Genomic DNA, 22,611 nt, shown 5'->3' on the forward strand with positions numbered 1-22,611 from the left:
AAAATCAATGTGACCAGATCATTACAGCTGAGTAGAGTTTTTCAGTCGGACATTTGATGTTTGTTGCTGAAACATGCAAGATCAATATGTATTCAGCTTCCAGCAGGTTTTCCATGGCCTGCCCCTATAGGGTGGGGAAGGCAAAGAATGCTGCCCCCAGCTTTCACACAGAGAGTACAGAAAGGAAGGGCTTTTCCTATCTTGTTTCTGAAAAATTCCCTTAAACAAAAGACAAATAAAGGGGAGAGGAAAGTATAATGATGAAAATTTAACATGTATATACAAGGAGAAGAGGGAGAGAAAGAAAGAAACAATCAGGGGAGAAAGGAAAGAGGGAGTTACTTTCCCCCAAAAGACTGCTTGCTGTTCTCCTTGGTCTTCCCTTACAAAGAGACATAAGACCCAATTTGATGTATGTTATTGCTCATACCTGCTTCCAGTTAAATATGAGCCCTTCTGCCATGTAATCCCGATCTTTATATTCCTTGAAAAATTCACAGCCTGGAAAAGAAGGGCAGAGTTATGATACCTCCCTTCCCAGCCCAAAGTCTTCTGAGACAGCTCTGGCCAGACCCAGGTCCCTGAGTGCTGTGGAGAGGGGGCCGCCAGGTCACACTTCTCCAAACTAGTGGCTCCAGTGAGGCCAAGGCTGACATGGGTGGGCAAAAGCCAGAGGCTAGCCTCTAGAGTCCCTCTGGTTTCCTGGCTGCATGCCTTTTCCACGAGGCACTGCGTGCTCTCAGCCTCTTTGTAACTTTCTCCATCTATGCTCACTGGTCACCAGTCACTTCCCCCATATTCCAAGTCCCTTTGTCCTACAGTCTCTGTAGTGCCAATTCCAGTAAACAAAGGCATGACTCACAACGTGAGCCACTGCAGCCTAGCTGCAGAGGATCACTCTTCCTCATCTCTAAAATGGGGGCAAATAATGCTAGCCTTGCAGGCTTTTAGTGAAGACTAAACATCCTAACATACTAGAAAGGCCCATGGACAGTGCCTAAAACCTGGTGTTCAAGAGACACTGCTATGCCCAACAAAGCAAAGAGGTACTTTTCTATATTATTTGGTGGAAGAATCATAAGTAACTCCACCAGGACAAGCCCTCAGGAATAGAGAGAGAAACACTAGAGAGAATAGGGCTTTGGCAACATTCCCAGCTTAAAATCTCAGCTTTTTACTTAACACTGTAACGCTGAACAAGTTGTTTAATGTCTCAAAGCCTTGATTTTCTCATTTGTAAAATGGCTGTTTAAGGATGACAGAATACATATAAAACACGTAGCACAGCACTGGTCCAAGTGGCACTCAAATGGCAACACACCATTGTCATCACGCTGCCACTGCAACAAGAGCCCACAGTGCCAGCCCACAGCTTGAAGTCAACTACTTTGCTCTGCACTTGGGGTTGGCCGCCTTGGTCAGAGACAATGAGTTGTGCCCCCAGGCTGTGGCCTGCCCCTGCTGAGTCTGACCATAGCACAGTGAGCATCTGGTCCTCCAAGAGCTCCTGGTGGCTTCAAGAAATACCGTGGGAGGGGGCACTTGGCTAGCTTGCAGTTATTCTCAGCACCTCGATCAGGGCCTCTACACAAACTTCAGAGGACACGTAGCTTTGGCCACACCTCCAAGTCTGGTGAGGTCCCAGAGGCAAGAAAACAATCGTCCAAATTCAGGGGAAGTAGCTGCAAAGATTTACATGGAATGTCGCAGCAATTCTTGGGCCAAGTTCCTGTCTGAGGCCACCTCAGGGAAGATAGGAAAGCTTCCCTGGAGACCCAGCCCATGTTTTCCAGAAGTGGCTTTCTATCCATACACACCCTGCACTCTAATCCCCAGGCCTCGAGAAGTCTGGAAACAATCCTCAGTCATAATACTTTAGCCTATTCTTGGGAGCCTCACTGGGAGAAAGAAGAATTATAGATCTCAGACAGAGGCCCTGAGTTATGAGCCCAGGTTTAGAAGAGACACCAATTATCTCTCAGAGCTCTTGTGAAGTGCTGTTTTCCCAACTCTAGCTGCTCAAATCAACACTGCAAGCCTTAGGCTGAGTTCAGACCCACCTATGATACAGAAGCAGTTTTTATGAGAAACAGAATTAAAATAGACTCTACTCAGGGCAATGCCTGATGCTCATTACCTGAATAGGCTTCTGAACCACTGTCAGGCAAGAGGAGGGGGACCAAAAGCAGGATGAGAAGAGCCATTCACTCAAGGAGGAAACAAATTAGATTTGTGCTGCAGAATTTGGGCCCATCTATTTTGGTGTGCTGAAAGAAATGATCCCAGAATACTTCTCATTTCCAAGGGCCCAAGATAGAGTGACACAGCTAGAACTGAGACTACTGAGTACCTGCTTGAGCCTCAAAGTCATCATAGGGCTCAACTGAGATTCCTTAAACAGCATCAAAGTGCAGCTCATGACTTGGTTTGGATAATAGTAATTTTATTTCTTTTTCTTATTATAAAGTAAGAGAAATATGTTAAAACACACACAAGAACACAAGTCTATCAAATAAAAAGTGATTCTTCTGTTCCCCTTATTTGAGTGTGTAATGGTGTCTCACCCCATCTCCAGCTTTTTTATTTTTATTGATCCTCATTACCCTCCCTAACACACATATACTGTCGGATGCAGTACACACAAATTTTGGTCTCTTTTGATGTCTTTTTTATGTTTTTGTTTTTATTTTTGTTTTGAGACGGAGTCTCGCTCTTGTTGCCCAGACTGGAGTGCAATGGCACACTCTCGGTTCACTGCAACTTCTACCTCCCAGGTTCAAGTGATTCTCCTGCCTCAGCCTCCCGAGTAGCTGGGATTACAGGCATGCAGCAGCCTCCCGAGTAGCTGGGATTACGGGCATGCACCACTACGCTCGGCTAATTTTGTATTTTTAGTAGAGATGGGGTTTCTCCATGTTTGTCAGGCTGGTCTTGAACTCCCGACCTCAGGTGATCTGCCTGCCTCGGCCTCCCAAAGTGCTGGGATCACAGGCATGAGCCACTGCGCCTGGCTTTTGGTGCCTTTTACAACAAAAAAAGTTTTGGGGAAAGCATTCAGGCATCTTAACATTTTGGCACACTTCCTTTTAAGCCTTTTTTTGTAAGCACGTTTTCCTTGTTGAGAGTGCACTATGTGATTCTGTATCCTGCTTATCTTAAGCTCTGTGACGTTTTCTGTATCAAAAAGTGTAAGCATTTTCTATTTTTTTCTTTTTTTTTTTTTTTTTTTGGTAGAGACAGAGTGTTGCTGTTTCCCAGGCTGGTCTTGAACTCCTGGGCTCAAGCAATCTTACTGCCTAGGCCTCCCAAAGTGCTGAGATTAAAGGCGTGAGCCACCGTGCCCAGCCCATTTCCAATTCTTCTATGACTATACTATATTTCATTCTACTGATGGATGTTCCATCATTCAATCATTATTCTGATTAGTGAAAACACTTTTTGTTTTGCTATTACAAAAAGACATCATGAAGAACGTCCTCAACACCAAGTGGCTGAATTATAGCCTAATGACCAATTATTAGAAATACCTCGGTTAAAGGGTGATAACATTTTGGGAGTCTTATAACAAGTTGCCAAACTATAGCAGAAAGGACACTGCGCTACTATTTTGGAGCAATGGTATTTATACCTCTAGCAAAACTATTTTTTCCAAACCAAGTCCTACTTGAAACCTAAATTTAAATGAAGTAATGTCTGGTTCCTCAGGCACTGCAAACCTGCAGAGTTCAGTCTGTGGAACCCCCGAAGCATCTCCTGGGAGCTGGAAACTATGTCTGAAAACTAGCTATGGAGTTACCCAATGGTTCCAGTGTGGACCCCCTTAGGTAGGATACTCCCATCAGTGTGGGTGTGATACTGCCAAGCTCACTCCAGCGTCATTATCATCATCATCATCTGCATCAGCCCAAACTTGCTTTTAGGGAAGAGGAGGTTCCCTGAGGCTTTCCCAACTACTCATCATTAGGCCTGTTATTTACAGGACACCTGTTATGGAGGGGTCCGGCACTTCACTCTGAAATAAGCACCATTATCTTCATTTTATTAAGGAGGAAACTGATGCTCAGAAGAGTTACAGGACTTGTTCAAGGAGACACAGTGCTAGGGCTGGGATTCCTGCCCAGTTCTATGTGGCACCAAACACTATGCTAGCAGAGAACAGTGAATAGACTCAAGAGAGGTTGCAGGAGGCAGGGGAAGTCCCCTGCAGAGGTGCCAGGTTACCAGGGGCTGGAGTTTGGATACCACCATCTTGCAAGTGATGAGGACACCCCTCCTACAAGGCACTAGATGAACCTGCCTGCCCTTGCTCATGGCTATGTGGCCCCAAGATTGAGGAGATAAGGTCCAACACAAGACTGAAGGCAAATGCTGGTGCTGAGAAACAGGAGAGAGGTTTTAAGGAGAAAGAGTATATTACTCCCTGTTGTCTGCTGACAACATCTTGCACTGATGTTAGAGGTCCTTGCCCTCCCTTGCTGAACAGGCAGGTATTGCCAGAAAGCTTGAATGCTACAAACTAGACTAACAGCTTTAATATCCAGTGCAGAGAATATAGCCCTGGCCACAGGTTGCACACACTTTTATGTGCCAGGGACAAATGCAGCTTTGTGGATACCAATGTGCTTTGCAACATGGTGTGGCCACTGTCCAGTTACTGGGAACATAGCAATTATGTGTTCTTCTACCACCAGAATAGCCTTGCCTGGGGCAATTTCCATAAATAACTCAATCACTTCAAGACATGCACCCAAAGCGTGACATCCACTCCGGCTAGAGCAGCAAGTATAGTTGCTGACACAGAGTACTAATAATGTTATTTTACACTTAAATGGTATTTTCATGCACAGACCACTTTCATATAAATCAAAACGGAACTAAATCGTTCCAAGTTCCTGAGAAAACTTGAGGCTTGGAGGGGTGAAGTACTTCACTCAAGGCTGTGGCTAGGACCAGTGACAGTACTCAATCCCTAGACTCCTTGAGTGGAAAGCCCCTCCCCCAGGACACCATCCTATGCTTAGTGTGGCCTGTGACTGGGAACCAAAATGTCCTACGCTGCCTGACGCAAACCCTCCAGGAAAGCTCCCAGGGCACCAGTGTAACTAAGTAGAGAGGGCTTGCTCATGGCCCCCTAGGTCACCAGCCCTAGGATGCCCGCCACTAGAAGAGAGCCCCCTACCTGGATACGGGATGGAGAGGAGAGTGAAGTCGGCATAGCGCTGGGCTTTGTCCACCTTCTCAGAGGAGGTTACACTACAAGACAAGGACACAAGGTGTTACAGTGTCGCAACACACACACCATTCCCCAAATAAGGGTTATAATCACAAATGAAGCTTCTGCTAAAGAACTATTCTTCAATGTTAATAATTCCCTTCAGCAGTGCCTACTTTGTACAATTAAGAACTATAACTTTGGCCGGGTGCGGTGGCTGGAGGTCAAGTTCCCAACATGGAGAAACCCCGTCAAGACCATCCTGGACAACATGGTTAAACACTGTCTCTACCAAAAATATAAAAAATTAGCTGGGTGTGGTGGTGCGCTCCTGTAATCCCAGCTACTCTGGAAGCTGAAGCAGAAGAATTGCTTGAACCCAGGAGGCAGAGGTTACAGTGAGCCAAGATCATGCCACTGAACTCCAGCCGGGGTGAGAGAGTGAGGCTCCATCTCAAAAAAAGAATTCTACCTTCTCTGGCCCTATCCCAACATATCAAGCAAGCGAAGTTACTCCCCCTCTAATACTACAGCAAGCCTGAATCAGAGCCTAAAGGTGCAGAATAATCTTCCACCTGACCCCAAAATGCACACAGTGTAGCCACTCTGACCCAGGAGTGAGATGAGAGCCAAATAATATGATCCTATGGGAAAACTTTTTTCCTGCTCTCCTGTCTTCTCTAACAGTCACTGAGCCCACTTCTAAACAGGGTGAACAAACAGCATCTGAAAATAAACACTGGGGACTCTGACAGATAACGGAAGGGAGGAATAAGGCAATATTCAGATCTGCAGATAGGTGAGCTCTAATTGTAGCCTCAGTATGCCTTATTTTCTAAGATCACCTTTTAGGATCATTTAAAAACATTTAAAAATCATTTAAAAAACAAAATTTTGCCGGGCGCGGTGGCTCAAGCCTGTAATCCCAGCACTTTGGGAGGCCGAGACGGGCGGATCACGAGGTCAGGAGATTGAGACCATCCTGGCTAACACGGTGAAACCCCGTCTCTACTAAAAAAAAATACAAAAAAAAAACTAGCCGGGCGAGGTGGCGGGCGCCTGTAGTCCCAGCTACTCGGGATGCTGAGGCAGGAGAATGGCGTAAACCCAGGAGGCGGAGCTTGCAGTGAGCTGAGATCTGGCCACTGCACTCCAGCCTGGGCAACAGAGCGAGACTCTGTCTCAAAAAAAAAAAAAAAAAAAAATTTGGAAAATGCTCCTACAGTCTCATCACTAACCCAGGCTCTATTTTCCAGTTTTGACTTCTTATATTTGAATTTGGTCCATATGTGTTATTTTTATATGACAGCAGTCATTGAAGTAAAATTTGAATATATGCTGATTTTTTTGTTCAATTTTTAAAGAAATTCTAGGACCAGGCACAGTGGCTCATACTTGTAATCCCAGCACTCTGGGAGGCTGAGGCAGGAGAATTGCTTAAAGGCCACATGTCTGAGACCACCTTAGGCAACAAAGAGTCCATCTCTATGAAAAATAAATTTAAAAAATTAAGAGATTCTAACCTGCCACACATGGCATAGAACTTGGAGCCAGAAAAAAAAAAAAAAAAGATTTGATAAGAGAAGGTGGCAACAAAGCACTGGGTAGAGACTGATGGCTGCTACAGTCACTAACATACAACCTGAGCAAGCTACTTCATCTCTCTGTGCTTCAGTATCTGTAAAAGGGGGACACTGATACCTGTTTTGTAGGGCTGTCTGAAGATACAGTGAGAGAATGTACAGAAAGCCCTTTGTAAGAAGGCCAGCACGCAGTGACAGCTACATACTAATGCCAGCCCTACAAATCTGTACACACTGCCTCTGCTCATTTTGTGGCCCCTGTACTTACTTCATGCCAAACTTCACCTTCTTGTTCTCCACCATCAGGTCACAGATGTATTTGACTGACAGGTATCGAAGCAGCTTGATGTCATAGCCTCTGACCTTATCAAAAAGATGCGTGTCACCACTTCTGAAATAAAGAGTCAGAGGAAGAAGTTACATAGCATGTTCACTCACAGAAGCCTGGGGGTGGGCATTCATTCAGGGAAGTATGGATGTCACTCTTCTCCAGAAGCTGGGGCGTGTGCTAGGTGGATGTATGGGTGCCAAACAGGACAACTGGTTTCAGAGAGGTTGCAGGGAAGGTGACTTTCTAAGAGATTACCCCAATCTCTGGGATGTATTTCAAAGAGGAGCAATTTGCAGGTGGAAATGGAAAAGGACTTTCTCGCATTGCTTGACATTAAGCCAGAGGACTCAAGATAATCTCAGGGTTCTAAAAAGCAGCAGGCTGGTGGCTGATAGAATCTTTCCATTTCCATTAGAATTGATCTCCTTCTGCCGCCTCCTTTTCCCCCATTTATGACCATTTTTAGCCACATGACTTGCTCATAATGTAACAGTCTGAAATTCTTGTAGAGATAAAGTTTTTAGAGCTATTTTATCAACTGACTATGAAATACTAGCAAGTAAATTCCCTCTACCTAGCAGGCCAATGAAGCAAAAAGAAAGATAAAAAATTTAATGCTCAATGCTGTCTTTTGATCAGCCCTGCAGATATAGGCAGAAGTAGAAAGCATAAACAGTCATCATTACTTTTTTATTTTTTTAATCCACACCGCTTTGTTGTCCCCAGCAGTTTCCTTGCCAAGAACAGTGTATGCTGAAGATGGTGACCTGGCTGGGCAGAGGTCACCTGATCTAGGGAGAAGAGCCAGACATTCTTGAGCACAAGCCAGAGCCGCTGCTTTCAGAGCTAACAGGCAGAACCTGGGCATAGCAAGATGCCCTTTCATGAACTGAACTATGATTTGGGAAGCTGATCTTAACTAGGGTGCTTGTGTGCATTCCAGAGATGCTTGACACCAGTTAAAGACTTTCCATGTGGTACAGATCATGCAAAGGAGCTTTTCTAAAATATCCTGTAGTATTGTTTTCTAAAAACATTTGGAAAGGGGATAGGAAGAGTGTGAACCAGCCCATTTCCTCCTTTTATAGGGATTCAAACTCCTGTTCCATACCAATCATGCAGCTGTGACACATCTGGTCTCCAAATGTGCCTTCCAGGCTAGACCTCATGTCTCCTACGTATGGACTATAGCCCTTGCCCTGTGCCTCAGTATCAGGTGTACTGGGCGAGATGTGGCACATTGGTAGTCAGCATCACAGCTGCAAACTGGCAACTCTGTGGGACTTTTAAACAAATATAGATGTCTGGGCCCTATCTCAGGCCTGCAGTATCAGGAACCCCAAGAGTGGGATATTCTCTGTGAATCCAGATGTGCACTCAGTGGACTTCAACAGCCCTATTTCAGAGGCACTGACTTGGCAGACAGAAGGGAAAGAAGCCAATCCACTCACCTGAACCAGTGACAAATACACATGGACAATATGAACACGGCCATCTCTGGCCAGACACCCCATCCCCAACACAAGCCCCTGACCACAGCAACTCAGCACTGACCGAAGAGCACAGTCCTCCTCCGTGACGTCCTCCACATCTGCCCAGGCATCATCTGCACCCCCTGCCAGAGAAACTTATCTGTCAGTACTAAGGCTGGTGACCCAGGGCTCCACACAGGGGCCTCCTCACCAGCCTCCTTCCCCGTAGTGCCAAGGGTGGGCTGGGCCAACATGGCTCTACCCTTAAGGACACACTATGCCCCCATATGTCTGTTAGTCTTCACCTCTAAGGTGAACTCCTATTTGTTTCCTGGTCCCTGATCAAAGGCAGGCCCCTGATCTCCACCCAGCTCACTGAGACCCCCTACCTATTCTACTGTGGCCATGGGTGGCTATTCTTTTGTTTTGGGATGGAGTCTCACTCTGTCGCCCAAGCTGGGTGCAGTGGTGTGATCTCGGCTCACTGCAAATTCCGGCTCCCAGGTTCAAGTGATTCTCCTGCCTCAGCCTCCCGAGTAGCTGGGACTACAGGTGTGCACCACCACGCCCAGCTAATTTTTTGTATTTTTTTAGTTAGCCAGGATGGTCTTGAACTCCTGACCTTGTGATCTGCCCTCCTCGGCCTCCCAAAGGGTTGGGATTACAGGCGTGAGCCACGGTGCCCGGGTAGCTATTCTCTATGACTGGGTTCTCATTCTATATCAGAGGATGCTGTTCAACATTCACCTGAGAAAAAATAGTTGTAGCCTGAGCGTCCATACAGCTCTCCCCATCCAGCCAGTGTGGCCGACCTGCAAATGTGCTGGGAGAGAAACAGCATTTTCAGGGTCAGATGGTTTTCTGAAGCATGCACAGTTGAAGGAACACCTGGGACTCCTCTGATTCTTCCAGGCCAGCATAATGGGCCCAAGAGCACTCCCCAAAGTTTTATCAGCATCAAGACTGCCACGATCAGTCAGAAGATCCCTAGTACTTAATTCACAACCTCTACTGAGGGAGTCTCACTCCCAAACAAGAGGCGCGTTACCAACACGATCGGATCAGATTGGGTGGTTGTTGCATGTGTACCACGTGCTGGACATGGTACTGAAAAACCTGCCATCTTTTCACTGAATTTTCACAACAAGCCCATGAGGGAGATGTGGCAGGTGGCATGCATTGTTGCTGTTACACAGATGAAGAAAAGAAAAACAGGCTAAAGGAGGTTAAGTGATATGTAAGGTCACATAACGAGGGGTAAGCTAGGATTTGATCCAAACCCACTGACCCCCAAAGCCTATGTGCTTACTGTGATTTGGAACTGTTCAGTGTAGAGGGAAAAAACCTTTCTAGCGGGGGTGGATGAGAAATGTTTTAGAGCTTTCTTTTCCTCATCACTGAAGGGATCACTGTAAGAGAATTCTAGAAACCAGGCAACTGGCACAAACTTCAATATCTAATTGTAAGGTTAGTTGTTTAAATAAATAGTGTTTGCTGAAATGTGGTAGGGTGGGGGGAATGGGAGGAGATATCTGGTGATGGGAAGCCAAACCAGCCCAGAATTTAGCTAAAGGCTAGGAGAACATGGCCCCGTTACACTGCAATGGGGAAGCTGTGAGGTGACAGACAAGGAGTGAAGCTCACTGCTAAACGGGTCACACAATGTGCAAATGGAAAGTGGATCCGTGGAAGATTGCCAAGTACCATCTGAAGACTTCTTCTCTACCTGTAACATAATGGGAAGGAAAGTTTTGCTGCTACAGCAAAGAGTTGTGCATGGGAACAACTAGGTCACTTTCTGGCTCTCCCTGAGGTAGCAGCAGCCTAGGGGTGGGGACAGCAATAGAAAAGCTACCTGGGACAGAGTGAGGGGCTTTACTGGTGCTGGGGCAAGAGCTGGTTTGTGGAGAGGTTATCCTGGAAACCTACTGAGGAAGCCTACTAAGGGCTAGCATTCCTGCTGGCCTAAGTAGGATGTGCTCCAGAGGGGGCCACTTAAATTTCTGTGGGTCTAAAAGCAATTTGAAAATCTGATAAAAACTATCAACCATCTCCTGAAAAAAAAAATATATATATATATATATGTACACATCATAATCTACTTACATTTCCAGGGATTTCTGGACTCTCTCAAGCCCACTGATGAATCCATCCCCAGACCCTCTTAAAAGCCCTTGCTTTAAGGAATCAGTCGAGTAGTGAGGAGCAAAGTGGATGCTTCTGCAGGAAAGGGCTGAGGACCTCTAAGACTCCAAAGAAAAGGGGTAAGTCTGATTTCCTCAAGACGTTGGCAGGGTGTGTGGCTGCCTGTTCCACTGGCATTTGTATCATGTCCACCCTCCCCACTTCATCTAAGCTGCTGGCAGCTGACCTCACTCTCCTTTGCATTATTTCTGTTAAATCTTTCAGTGAAGACAGCTGTCTTCTTTTTGGCTGTTGAGTTGAGACCCTTTTTCTGTTCCCAATTCTTCCACATCCCTTCTGTTGACCTTGTCTTTTTACTAACTGAGGCAGCCAGACCTAGGCCAGCAAAACCCCAGAGTCAGATGGAGAAGAACAAGTTGGCCAAGTCCCCAAGTGGGGCACCGGCCTCTTCAGGAAGGCCCCTGGGGGAGGGCTGACCCCTCTTGATAGACACCTGCCTCATGGTTGTGACTTATAACCCATCATCTCTGCCCTTTAAGCTGGCTCCTGACTGAAAACGCAAGATCTACCCTGAATGCTCTCCATTTACCTAGTTAGGAATGGCCTCTAATTCTGTCTGTGGAAAAGTACTCTGGATGATTTGCTAATTTAGTAACCTCTGACCTCTGCTCCCCACCTCTTAAACAAAAAGAAAGATGAATTGTTCCAGTTTCAGTGGTCTAAAAGCCAGACACAAGTGTTTGGGGAGAAAATGGTATGAGAACTTACCACTCAATGCTTGAACTGAATTTTGAAAAATTATTTAAATATTTTACTTAACCCATCATATCCAAGACATTAGGTCAACATGTAATCACTTTTAAAATGAATATTTTACATTTTTTCTATTAAATCTTCAAAATTTGATGTGTATTTTACACTTTAAGCATATCTTCAGTAGGATGTGAAACTTTGGGCATTGGCCAGGTGTGGTGGCTCATGCCTGTAATTCCAGCACTTTGGGAGGCCAGAGTGGGCAGATCACTTGAAGCCAGGAGTCTGAGACCAGCCTGGCCAACATGGTGAAACTCAGTCTCTACTAAAAAGACAAAAATTAGCCAGGTGTGGAGGCATGTGCCTCTAATTCCAGCTACTTGGGAGGCTGAGGCACAAGAATCGCTAGAGCCTGGGAGGCAGATGGCATCACTGCACTCCAGCTTGGGCAACAGAGACTGTCTCAAAAAAAAAAAAAAAAAAAAAAAAAACTTTGGGCATTTTAAGGGAAATGTGGGCCCATTTCAAAGTTCTTTTTAACAACGACAAACTTTTATATTGCTTCAAGCCTTAAAAATTAAATTGAAATAAAGTAAAATATAACCCTTAGTTCCTCAGTTGCACTAGCCATGCTGAACTGCGTTTTGAAGGAAGCAGAACACAAGCATTTCTTTTTTTCTTAAACGTTAGATTCAGGGATACACGTGCAAGTTTGTTACATGGATATATCGTGTAATGCTGGCGTTTAGGCGTCTATTTAACTCATCACCGAAATGGTGAACATGGTACCCAATAGGTATTCTTCAACCCTTGCCTCCTCCTCCTCCTCTCTCCCCTTTTTGGAGTCCCCGGTGTCTATTGTCTCCACCTTTATGACCATGTGTACCTGTTGTTTAGCTCCCACTTATGAATGAGAACATGTGGCATTTGATTTTCTGTTTCTGCTGGAAGTATTTAAGTTTTAAAAATATTTGTGGGTACATTTATTTATTTATAGGGTACATGAGTTTTTTTTTTTTTGTTTTGAGACAGAGTCTGGCACTGTCACCCACGCTGGAGTGCAATGGCATGATCTTGGCTCACTGCAACTTCTGCCTCCTGGGTTCAAGCAATTCTCCTGCCTCAGCCTCCGGAGTAGCTGGGACTACAGGCGCCCGCCACCATGCCCGGCTAATTTTTTGTATTTTTATTAGAGATGGGGTTTCACTATGTTGGCCAGGCTGGTCTCGAACTCCTGACCTCATGATCCGCCTGCCTCTGCCTCCCAAAGTGCTGGGATTACAGGCGTGGGCCACCGCGCCCGGCTGATATTTTGATACAGGCATACCATGCATAACAATCACATCAGGGTAAATGGGGTTCCATCACCTCAAGAATTTATCCCTTATGTTACAAACAATCCAATTATACTCTTATTTTTAAATGTACAATAAATTATTGTTGATCGTAGTCACCCTGTTGTGCTATCAAATACTAGATCTTATTCATTCTAACTATTATTTTTGCACCCATTAACCATCCCCATTCCTCCCCCTTGTCCCTGCCAGTACCCTTTCCCAGTCTCTGGTAACCATAATTCTACTCTCTATCTTCATGAGTTCGATTGTTTTAATTTTTTTAGCTTTCAAGTAAGTGAGAACATGTGAAGTCTGTCTTTTTGTGCCTGGCTTATTTCACTTAACATAATGACCTCTATCCATGCTGATACAAATCACAGGATCTCATTATTTTTCATAGCTGAATGGTACTCCATTGCGTACATGTACCATATTTTCTTTATCCATTCATGTGTTGGACATTTAGGTTGTGGAAGCAAGCATTTCTTAACACACCTCTGTCTCTTCCTCAACCTGGCAGAGGCTGGTGCCCCTAAAGTAGTGCTGGTAATAATAATTTTGCCACCATCATACTAGTTCCTAAGTGCCTGCTGTGAGCCACGTTTCTGACCTAACACAGGCCTCTCTGCTACAAGACTTCTCAGAGCCTTAACTATATCAGCATACATTTAACAATCTACTTTATGAATCTAGTATGCAGTATTTCTAATTCTTATCTGACAGGGAATGCTTTTCACAAGCATATCCTTAAACTGCTGTTCTATAGAACCACTGGTTGGAGTATCTCCTGTGCAACTTCTAATGACAAGCACTGTGCTGCACAGGGTGGTACTCTTTAAAATGAAGCTGCAGGCCAGGCATGGTGGCTCACGCCTGTAGTCCCAGCACTTTGGGAGGCCAAGGCGGGCGGATTACCTGAGGTCAGCAGTTCGAGAGCAGCCTGGCCAACGTGGCAAAATCCCGTCTCTACTAAAAATACAGAAATTAGCTGGGTGTGGTGGCACGCTCCTGTAATTCCAGCTACTCGGGAGGCTGAGGCAGGAGAACTGCTTGAACCTGGGAGGTGGAGGTTGCAGTGAGCCAAGTTTGGGCCACTGCACTCCAGCCTGGCAACAGAGAGAGACTCCATCTCAAAAAAAAAAAAAAAAAAAAAAAAAGCTCCAATAACTTTCGGGAACATGAAAATTTTCCAAAGTGGCAACAGCTTTAGGAAGATCAATTTCTAGGGCCTAACTTCCATACATACTTCTGAAAACTGATCTGCCAAAGAAAGCCTTTGGCAGAGTCTCCCTTCCTTCCTCCCCTTTCTCAATTTACAAAAAAGGCATACCAGGGACTGAGACAACAGTTAAGACTCTCCCCACTGCCTTGCCGTTGACCACTGAGGCACTCAGATACCGGCTAAATGAACAGACTGAATTCCGCTCCCTTCCACTCTGAGGCTCTCTGTATGTTAGTCCACTCCTCCAGGACCGATTTTTCCCCAGTTGCTACTTGCATTCGGAATTTCCCTGCTCAAACATCACAATGGCTCTCTGAGCAAACACAGAGCCACCTCCCTGCTCAGCCTGCAGCCTTCCTCATTCAATTCCCTTCACCCTCTGCCCTGATGTGTACCCTGTACTTAGGGAAGTTACTTAGTCACTCTGAGCCTTTGTTTCATCTGCAATGAAATGGGCACATCCCTTACACCGAAAGATAGGTAAAATGAAACCATACTGGGGAGCCAAATTAACAAAAGTCCTTAGAATATAAGCTCCATGAGAATAAAGATTTTTGTCTGCTTTACATGATGTATTTTAAGGCCTGAAGCAGTGTCTGGCACACAACATACAATAACTACTTGGTGAATTATATAATTGAAAGAATGGACCAACAATATATGAACTCATTTGATTTACTCTAATCCATAAACCTTTGAAATAGGTGATTATTATTCTCATTTTATAGGAGAGGAAAAGGAGGCTTTGCATAGGCAGGAAATAAGAGTCAGGATCTGAACCCAGGCAGTCTGGCTCTAGAACACGGGGTGGGGTACGCTGGTGTGACCATCCCTTCCCTACCTAGAACCATCCTTCAGTCAGAATTGGTCTGTTTCTCTGGACTGCTTCCCACAACACCAGGCACCCAGTAACCACCCAATGCTTGGCTACTAAATGTTGAGGGAAAAAAAGACCCTATACTTTGCATTAAGTCAGCTACTCCAGAAGATAGTCTTGGAACATGAAGCTATGGTATGGGCCTTACCTTGCCCTTGAACAGGATTACTGGGCAGACAAACCGTCCTCTGCACCGGGCCATCTTGCTGCGGTGGATGAGGTCTTGCAACTTGCTCACCTGTACGGTACTCTCAAACCTAACACACAGGCAAGAGAAGCAGGTCAAGCTGACTTTGAAGTGGGAACTTTGTGTATATTTGTTTATTCACACAGACCCCCATACCAGATCTGTGTATATAATGCTTGCTTGAAATTAAATGTCATTCCGAAATTTTATATCATCTATCGTCCGTCCGTCTGTCCATCCATCTTTGAGTCAGTCTGTCTGTCTGTCTGTCTGTCTATCTATCTATCTATCTATCTATCTATCTATCTATCTATCTATCTATCTATCTATCTCTATCTATCTATTATCTATCTATCTTTTTTTTGAGACAGAGTTTCACTGCTGTTGCCCAGGCTGCAGTGCAGTGGCACAATCTTGACTCACCACGACCTCCGCCTCCCAGGTTTCAAGTGATTCTCCTGCCTCAGCCTCCTGAGTAGTTGTGACTATAGGTGTGAGCCACCACACCTGGGTAATTTTTTTATTTTTGGAAGAGACAGGGTTTCACCATGTTGGCCAGGCTGGTCTCAAACTCCTGACCTCAGGTGATCCACCCACCTCGGCCTCCCAAACTGCTGGGATTACAGGCATGAGATATATTAAGTTTTTCAGGAAAAGAAAAAAGTGCCAATTATAGGTATTGAAACTTAAATCACTCTGATTTCTGAACCTTTAAGATTACAAGAAAAAAAGGTGAGCTAAACTGAAGACATACACAACATTCAGAAATATACACAGAAAACTGGATGTTATGTCTAGGGTGTCCAATTTTTAACTCCCAGGATAAGACCTGATGCCCTGGGGGACCCTCTCTGGAAATCACAGGACCATTTTTGTGAGTATTTATCTATTTTTTTTTTTTTTTTTTTTGAGTCGGAGTCTTGCTCTGTCGCCCAGGCTGGAGTGCAGTGGCCAGATCTCAGCTCACTGCAAGCTCCGCCTCCCGGGTTCACGCCATTCTCCTGTCTCAGCCTCCCGAGTAGCTGGGACTACAGGTGCCCGCCACCTCGCCCGGCTAGTTTTTTTGTATTTTTTAGTAGAGATGGGGTTTCACCATGTTAGCCAGGATGGTCTCGATCTCCTGACCTCGTGATCCGCCCATCTCGGCCTCCCAAAGTGCTGGGATTACAGGCTTGAGCCACCGCACCCGGCCTAAGTATTTATCTATTTTTTTACATAACTCTGAATATAGATCTTTGTGATCTTTTAGAGCAAGCAGTCCCCAAGCCCTGGGCCCCAGACCAGTACGAGTCCGTGCCCCATTAGGAACCAGGAGGTGAGCAGGGTGCAAGTGAGCATTACCGTCTGACTTCCACCTCCTGTCAGATCATCAGCGGTGGCATTATATTCTCATAGGAACTCGAACCCTATTGTGAACTCCGCATGTGAGGGATTTAGGTTGCAGAGAACCTAATGCCTTATGATCTGAGGCGGAATAGTTTCATCTGAAACCATTTTCCCCTCCCTGCCGTGAAAAAATTGTTTTCCACGAAACCGGTCCCTGGTGTCAAACAGGTTGGTGAGTGCTATTTTAGAGGGCAGAATGAGAACGTTTCTTGGTCCACATGGCTCTAGGCCTCTGCTTTCACAGTCCATATGGCCAACAGCACACAGAGCAAAGGAGGCATAAGAGAAGCCATGTGTGACACAGGGACGTGTAGTAGTTAACGCACTGGGCTTGGTAAGTGAGCTTCTAGAACATGAGTCAGGTTTAGAAGTGAGCTCCAGCAAGTCACACCCATATCAAATCACACTTCCCTAAAATAAGGGTTCACTCTCATAAACTCACCTACCAACCTTTAGCAAAGCTCACATCAGCCAGTCAGAGCTTCTGGTAGCAAGAGAAACAAGAGGCTGCAAAGTTAGAGCAGGAAACTTTGCCAGCTATGCAGAGTAACCCAGCAGAAGGAAGGAAAGACACTCACGTTCCTTCCTTAAAAGGGTTGAGCTTTCAGATCAACTCCTAGAGGGAATTTAATTCCTTTCACATCCTAATCCTTCTAGGAATCTGCATGTTATTACACAGCTCCTCTTGTACACATGCACCCAAATATTATCTCAGAAGGAATAAATCAGTGACTCCCATATACTTGTAGTACCTCTTTAAATGTATCTGGATGCTGTTAGGGTTAATAAAAACACAAAGTCTTTAAAATACTGCCAAATTCTTACTTAAAATATATCTAGGGGCCAGGTGTGGTGGCTTACACCTGTAATCCTAGTGCTTTGGGAGGCCAAGCCAGGCAGATCACTTGAGGTCAGGGGTTCAAAACCAGCCTGGCCAACATGGTGAAATCACATCTCTACTAGAAATACAAAAAAATTAGCCGGGTGTGGTGTCAGGCGCCTGTAATCCCAGCTACATGGGAAGCTAAGGCAGGAGAATTGCTTGAATCCAGGAGGTGGAGGTTGCAGTGAGCCGAGATTACACCACTATAATCCAGGCTGGGTGACAGAACGAGACTCCATCTCAAAAAAAAAAAAATATATATATATATATATATGAGAAACATATATATAGGAGATATATCTATAGAAGACATATACAGAAGATACATATATAGAGGATATATATAGGAGATATATATACGATATATATAGCAGATATATATAGGATAACAGGATATATTTATATAGAAGATATATATATAGGTGATTGTGGCTTGACAATATAACTACTATCAAATGGGGGTCTGAAAATGAAGTTAAAAAGCAGTCTTCAAATAAAAACCAGGACGAATAGTTTGATGATCTTGGAAAGAGAACAAAGGGGTATAAAAAGAGGACTGAACTTCCCATGGTGTCTTTTCCTGTAAGATATAATTTTTGTAATTAAATTTTTTTCCCTGTTCAAAGTAGGAGGAAGAATGGCAAACTTGAAGAGGCTGGGGTGCCTTTGCAAAGAAGTGCCCATAGGTGTGGTGGCTCACGCCTGTAATCCCAGCACTTCGGGAGGCCAAGGCAGCTGGATCATGAGGTCAGGAGTTCAAGACCAGCCTGGCCAACATGGTGAAACCCCATCTCTCTACTAAAGATACAAAAAAATTATCTTTAGTAGTAGCCTGGCATGGTGGTGCATGCCTGTAATCCCAGCTACTCAGGAGGCTGAGGCAGGAGAATTTTTGCTTGAACCCAGGAGTCAGAGTTTGCAGTGAGCCAAGATCATGCCACTGCACTCCAGCCTGGGCGAAGAGCAAGACTCCGTCTGGGGGAAAAAAAAAAGAAAGCAAAGTGCCCATAGGGTGGCAACAACCCACCAGGCAGGCCTAGGCACACAAGCTGACAGAGAACCAGAGTGTGCTGCCTTCCCCTCACCCAGTTTCTCTATGAAATCAAAAGGCACCTCAGTACCAATTAATTGCCTAACTAGACTCCACGAGAACATAAAACCAAGCACCTTTAGTACTGCCACAGTGGCCTTCCTCCCACTTACTTGGCCCATGGCCAGTGACACAGATCTGGTCAGCACCATATGTTGCAACTGACTCTCACTTACCTCATACCAGTCCTCTGAACCCTGCCTACATCTGATTTTCCCAGGTTAAGTTCTATCCTCAAAACCAAGCTGCATTTCTCAGGCTAAACTTCTGTTAAAAACAAACAAACAAAAAACCCCTGGTGGAGGACACATAAGCAGTTTCCTCTAGGGAGGTCTTTTAATGTAATGACCCAGCTTTTCTTGTTAGGCCAGCCAGTGGTTCCTTTACCGGTTCCCCTATATCAAGTGCCAATTCAGTTTCTGGCCAGGCACAGTGGCTCCTGCCTGTAATCCCAACACTTGGGGAGGCTCAGGCGGCAGATCGCCTGAGGTCAGGAGGTAAAGACCAGCCTGGTCAACATGGTGAAACGCTGTCTACACTAAAACTACAAAAATTAGCCAGGCGTGGTGGCACGCACCTGTAATCCCAGCTACTCCGGAGGCTGAGGCAGGAAAACTGCTTGAACTCAGGAGGCAGAGGTTGCAGTGAGCAGATTGCGCCACTGCACTCCAGCCTGGGCAACAGCATGAGACTCCGTTGTAAAAAAAAAAAAGAAGCAATTCAGTTTCTATTCTCTCACTAGTTCCTGTTTTTATTTTTATTATCTCTTGTCCTTAGGATTCTTTTACTGCAGTGCTAAGCACTGAGCTGTGTCTGGCACATAATGCTCACATTTGAAGGGATAAATGTGGGCTTCCGTATTTACATTTGTAATGTATGCACTGAAATTTCTGGCAAGATGTTACCAGGTAGTGAGATTTTGTTGTTTTTTTCCCACCAAGGTCTTCCTCTGTTGCCCAGGCTGGAGTGCAGTGGTGCCATGGTTCACTGCAGCTGACCTCCTGGGCTCAGGTGGTCCTCCCACCTCAGGCTCCCAGGGAGCTGGGACTACAGGCACATAGCATGACACTTGGCTAATGCTTTGTATTTTTCGTAGCGACAAGGTCTCACCATGTTGCCCAGACTGCTTAATTCAGTCTATTTTTTATTCAATCTATTCAGTTTAATTTAGTCTCAAACTCCTGGGCTCAAGTGAAGCGCCCATCTTGGCCTCCAGTAAATAGGATTATAGGCATGAGCTACCATGCCCAGCCAAAGTATTTTCAAATACAGAAGAAAATGCTGTTATCGCCTATTTCCAATAGGAAGCTTTCCCAGACAGGCACCACACTTACCAAACTAGGTGGGTTATTCCTATGTGCCTCAAAACTTTCTGAGATAAATGTTACTGCTGATATTATTTAATAGATAAGAGGCATAAAGTAGAGCTTACACCCACATTATCTCACTCAGTCCTCACTTACCCAATTTTACAGATGAGGTAGTTTAATGAGATGAAATCTCTAGCCCAAAGTCACAGAACAGGTAAACGGGGTAGCTGAGATTCTAAACCCTGGTGGGTAGCCACTGGGCCCATGGTTTTAACCACTATCCCACAGGGCCTCACCTGTACTTCCCCCAATTCCAGCTCTTATTAACAGTTATTGCTTCTTTATTGGACTCTGTTTCCCACTAGACCTACTGGTAAGAACTTCATCTATTTGGCGTCCAACTTGATCCCTGAGGTCTACTACACAGCAGCAGCTGAATGAACACTGTTGACAAACACGTCTTGGCTATTCAGGGATCCCTATCCAGGCTTCTATTCCCAGATGATGAACTAAATTGGAGAGGTTCCTCAACAGGACCAAAACATTGCTTAAATCCAATTCTACCCTGTTTAATTCAGTCTATTTTTTATTCAGTCTATTCAGTTTAATTCGGCATCATAGTAACAGCCAAGCCAGACAGTAAAAAAGCAAAAAATTCTATTTCTTCCCACCCAAACACACCCGAAGTCCCCTCTTTCAACAAGTAGGCATCACCCACTCAATATCACTTCAGTAACACTTTAAGGCCTTGCAAGGAGTGCAAAGTAAAAGCAAACTCCAACAAGCTCCTCTAAGGTTAATGATGTTCCATAGTGGCCTTGGCCTGACTGTGAGGTTCTGCTAGACAAGGTGGGAGAGCTGGAGTGGTGAAAGAAAAGGCAGACAGGTAGAGTCAGGAAACATAGCTTTTGACCCCACTCTGTTTACTACCTCTGTGATCTTGGGCAAAGGCAAATTACTTCTCTGGGCTTCAACTTCATCTATCTAAAACCTCAATACCTGCCAAACAGGAGGTACTCAATAAATATTAGTTTCTTTCTCTTCAAGGGATCAACACTAAACTTGTTTCCTTCCAGGAAAAGCTTCTACAAGGCAACCACGACTAGGTTCCTCAATGTACTATTATGTTACTGAAGGGTAACATTTGGTATTACCTGAGAGCTTGTTAGAATATGCCAAATGTCAGGCCCACCTCAGGTCTACTGAAATCTCTGCATTGTAGAAAGATGCCCAGGTGATTCACTCATAAAATCAACATAGAAAAGAACCACTCTGTTGGGTGCGGTGGCACATACCTCTAATCCCAACACTTTGAAAGGCCGAGGTGAGGAAATCTGTTGAGCTCAGGAGACCCACCTGGGCAATGTAGTGAGACCTCGTCTCTACTAAAAATTAAAAAAAAAATCAGCTGGGAGTGGTGGTATGTGCCCACATTCCCAGCTACTTGGGAGGCTGAGGTGGGAGAATCACTTGACCCCAAGGGATCAAGGCTGCAGCAAGCCATGATTGTGCCACTACATTCCAGACCCCATCTTAATTAAAAGCAAAAACAAAAAAATCCATCTTGATTACAACTGAGCTTAATATCAGAATGTCATCATCAGGGCACAGAGGTAAAACCACCAGCCAGCCAGCACCAAAGAGGGTAGGAAGAAGGGGATAGAAGAGGACGGCAAGGTAAAAACAAAACAAACAAAACAAAACAAGACCCTCTTGTTCAGAAACTTTAGCTTAAAGGTTGATGGAAACTAAGTTTACTCGGCCGGGCACGGTGGCTCACACCTGTAATCCAGCGCTTTGGGAGGCCATGGCAGGCGGATTGTTTGAGCCCAGGAGTTGAGACTAGCCTGGCCATTATGGCAAAACCCATCTCTACTAAGATACAAAAATTAGCCAGGCATGGTGCCACGCACCTGTAATTTCAGCTACTTGGGAGGCTGATGCACAAGAATCTCTTGAACCCAGGAGGTGGAGGTTGCAGTGAGCCAAGATCACACCACTGCACTCCAGCCTGGGCAACAGAGCAAGATTCTGTCTTAAAAAAAAAAAAAAAGAAGAAGAAGAAGAAACGAAGTTTACCTAATTCTGGAAGGAGGAATTAAGGAAGAGCTAAGAACCATAAATAACGGGGCCATAACAAACCCCAATTCTTTAGGCTTGGCGATCCCGAGTTCTTAGGTTATATAACTGAGAATGTGATACAATTTATCTGTGATCTGTTTACAAGAGTCCTTAACATTCTTTTCTTAGAGAACCCCACAACAACCTTGTGAAATGGGCACTGTTTTTTTTTATTTTTTTGAGACGGAGTCTCGCTCTGTCGCCAGGCTGGAGTGCAGTAGTGCGATCTTGGCTCACGGCAATATCCGCTTCCTGGGTTCAAGTGATTCTCCTGTCTCAGCCTCCTGAGTAGCTGGGATTACAGGCGTGTGCCACCATACCCAGCTAACTTTTGTATATTTAGTAGAGATGAGGTTTCACCATGTTGGCCAGGATGGTCTCAATCTCCTGACCTCATGATATGCCCACCTTGGCCTCCCAAAGTGCTAGGATTACAGGTGTGAGCCACCATGCCCGGCCGAGATGGGCACTCTTATAGACATCCCCACTTTACAGATGAGGAAAGTAAGGCTTAGTGCTTAAACTCCTAAAGCATTGTTCCTCTGCTGTAAACCTTCTCTGGCTCCCCATGGCCTGCAGCAGCGGTTCTCCAGCTATACTGTAATTTAAGACATCAAGGGAGCTCTCACAGAATGTAGACTGGAAATTCTGATTCCAGAAAGCCCAGGAGAGGCTCTAGAATCTGTAATCTTTTTTTTGAGA

At 45.0% G+C, this 22,611-nt stretch overlaps 1 protein-coding gene across 6 annotated transcripts in view; it reads right to left on the bottom strand.

The window, feature by feature from the left end:
- Positions 1–22,611, bottom strand: part of MTMR14 (myotubularin related protein 14) — a 52,512-nt gene that overhangs the window by 24,128 nt on the left and 5,773 nt on the right. For all 6 annotated transcript variants that reach the window (XR_002732981.3, XM_023218533.2, XM_023218537.2 and 3 more), the window contains exons 3-8: positions 15,081–15,189; positions 9,346–9,421; positions 8,681–8,741; positions 7,064–7,186; positions 5,180–5,253; positions 431–501 (exon numbers count right to left, since the gene is read on the bottom strand). Coding sequence is in view for 5 of the 6 variants with exons in the window: in XM_023218533.2 (XP_023074301.1) it covers positions 431–501; positions 5,180–5,253; positions 7,064–7,186; positions 8,681–8,741; positions 9,346–9,421; positions 15,081–15,189 (514 nt within the window). In the remaining variant the exon portion in view is untranslated. The remainder of the gene's footprint in view (positions 1–430; positions 502–5,179; positions 5,254–7,063; positions 7,187–8,680; positions 8,742–9,345; positions 9,422–15,080; positions 15,190–22,611) is intronic.

This window comes from Piliocolobus tephrosceles, chromosome 2, assembly GCF_002776525.5.
Source record: "Piliocolobus tephrosceles isolate RC106 chromosome 2, ASM277652v3, whole genome shotgun sequence".
NCBI classification, from domain to species: Eukaryota; Metazoa; Chordata; class Mammalia; order Primates; family Cercopithecidae; genus Piliocolobus; species Piliocolobus tephrosceles.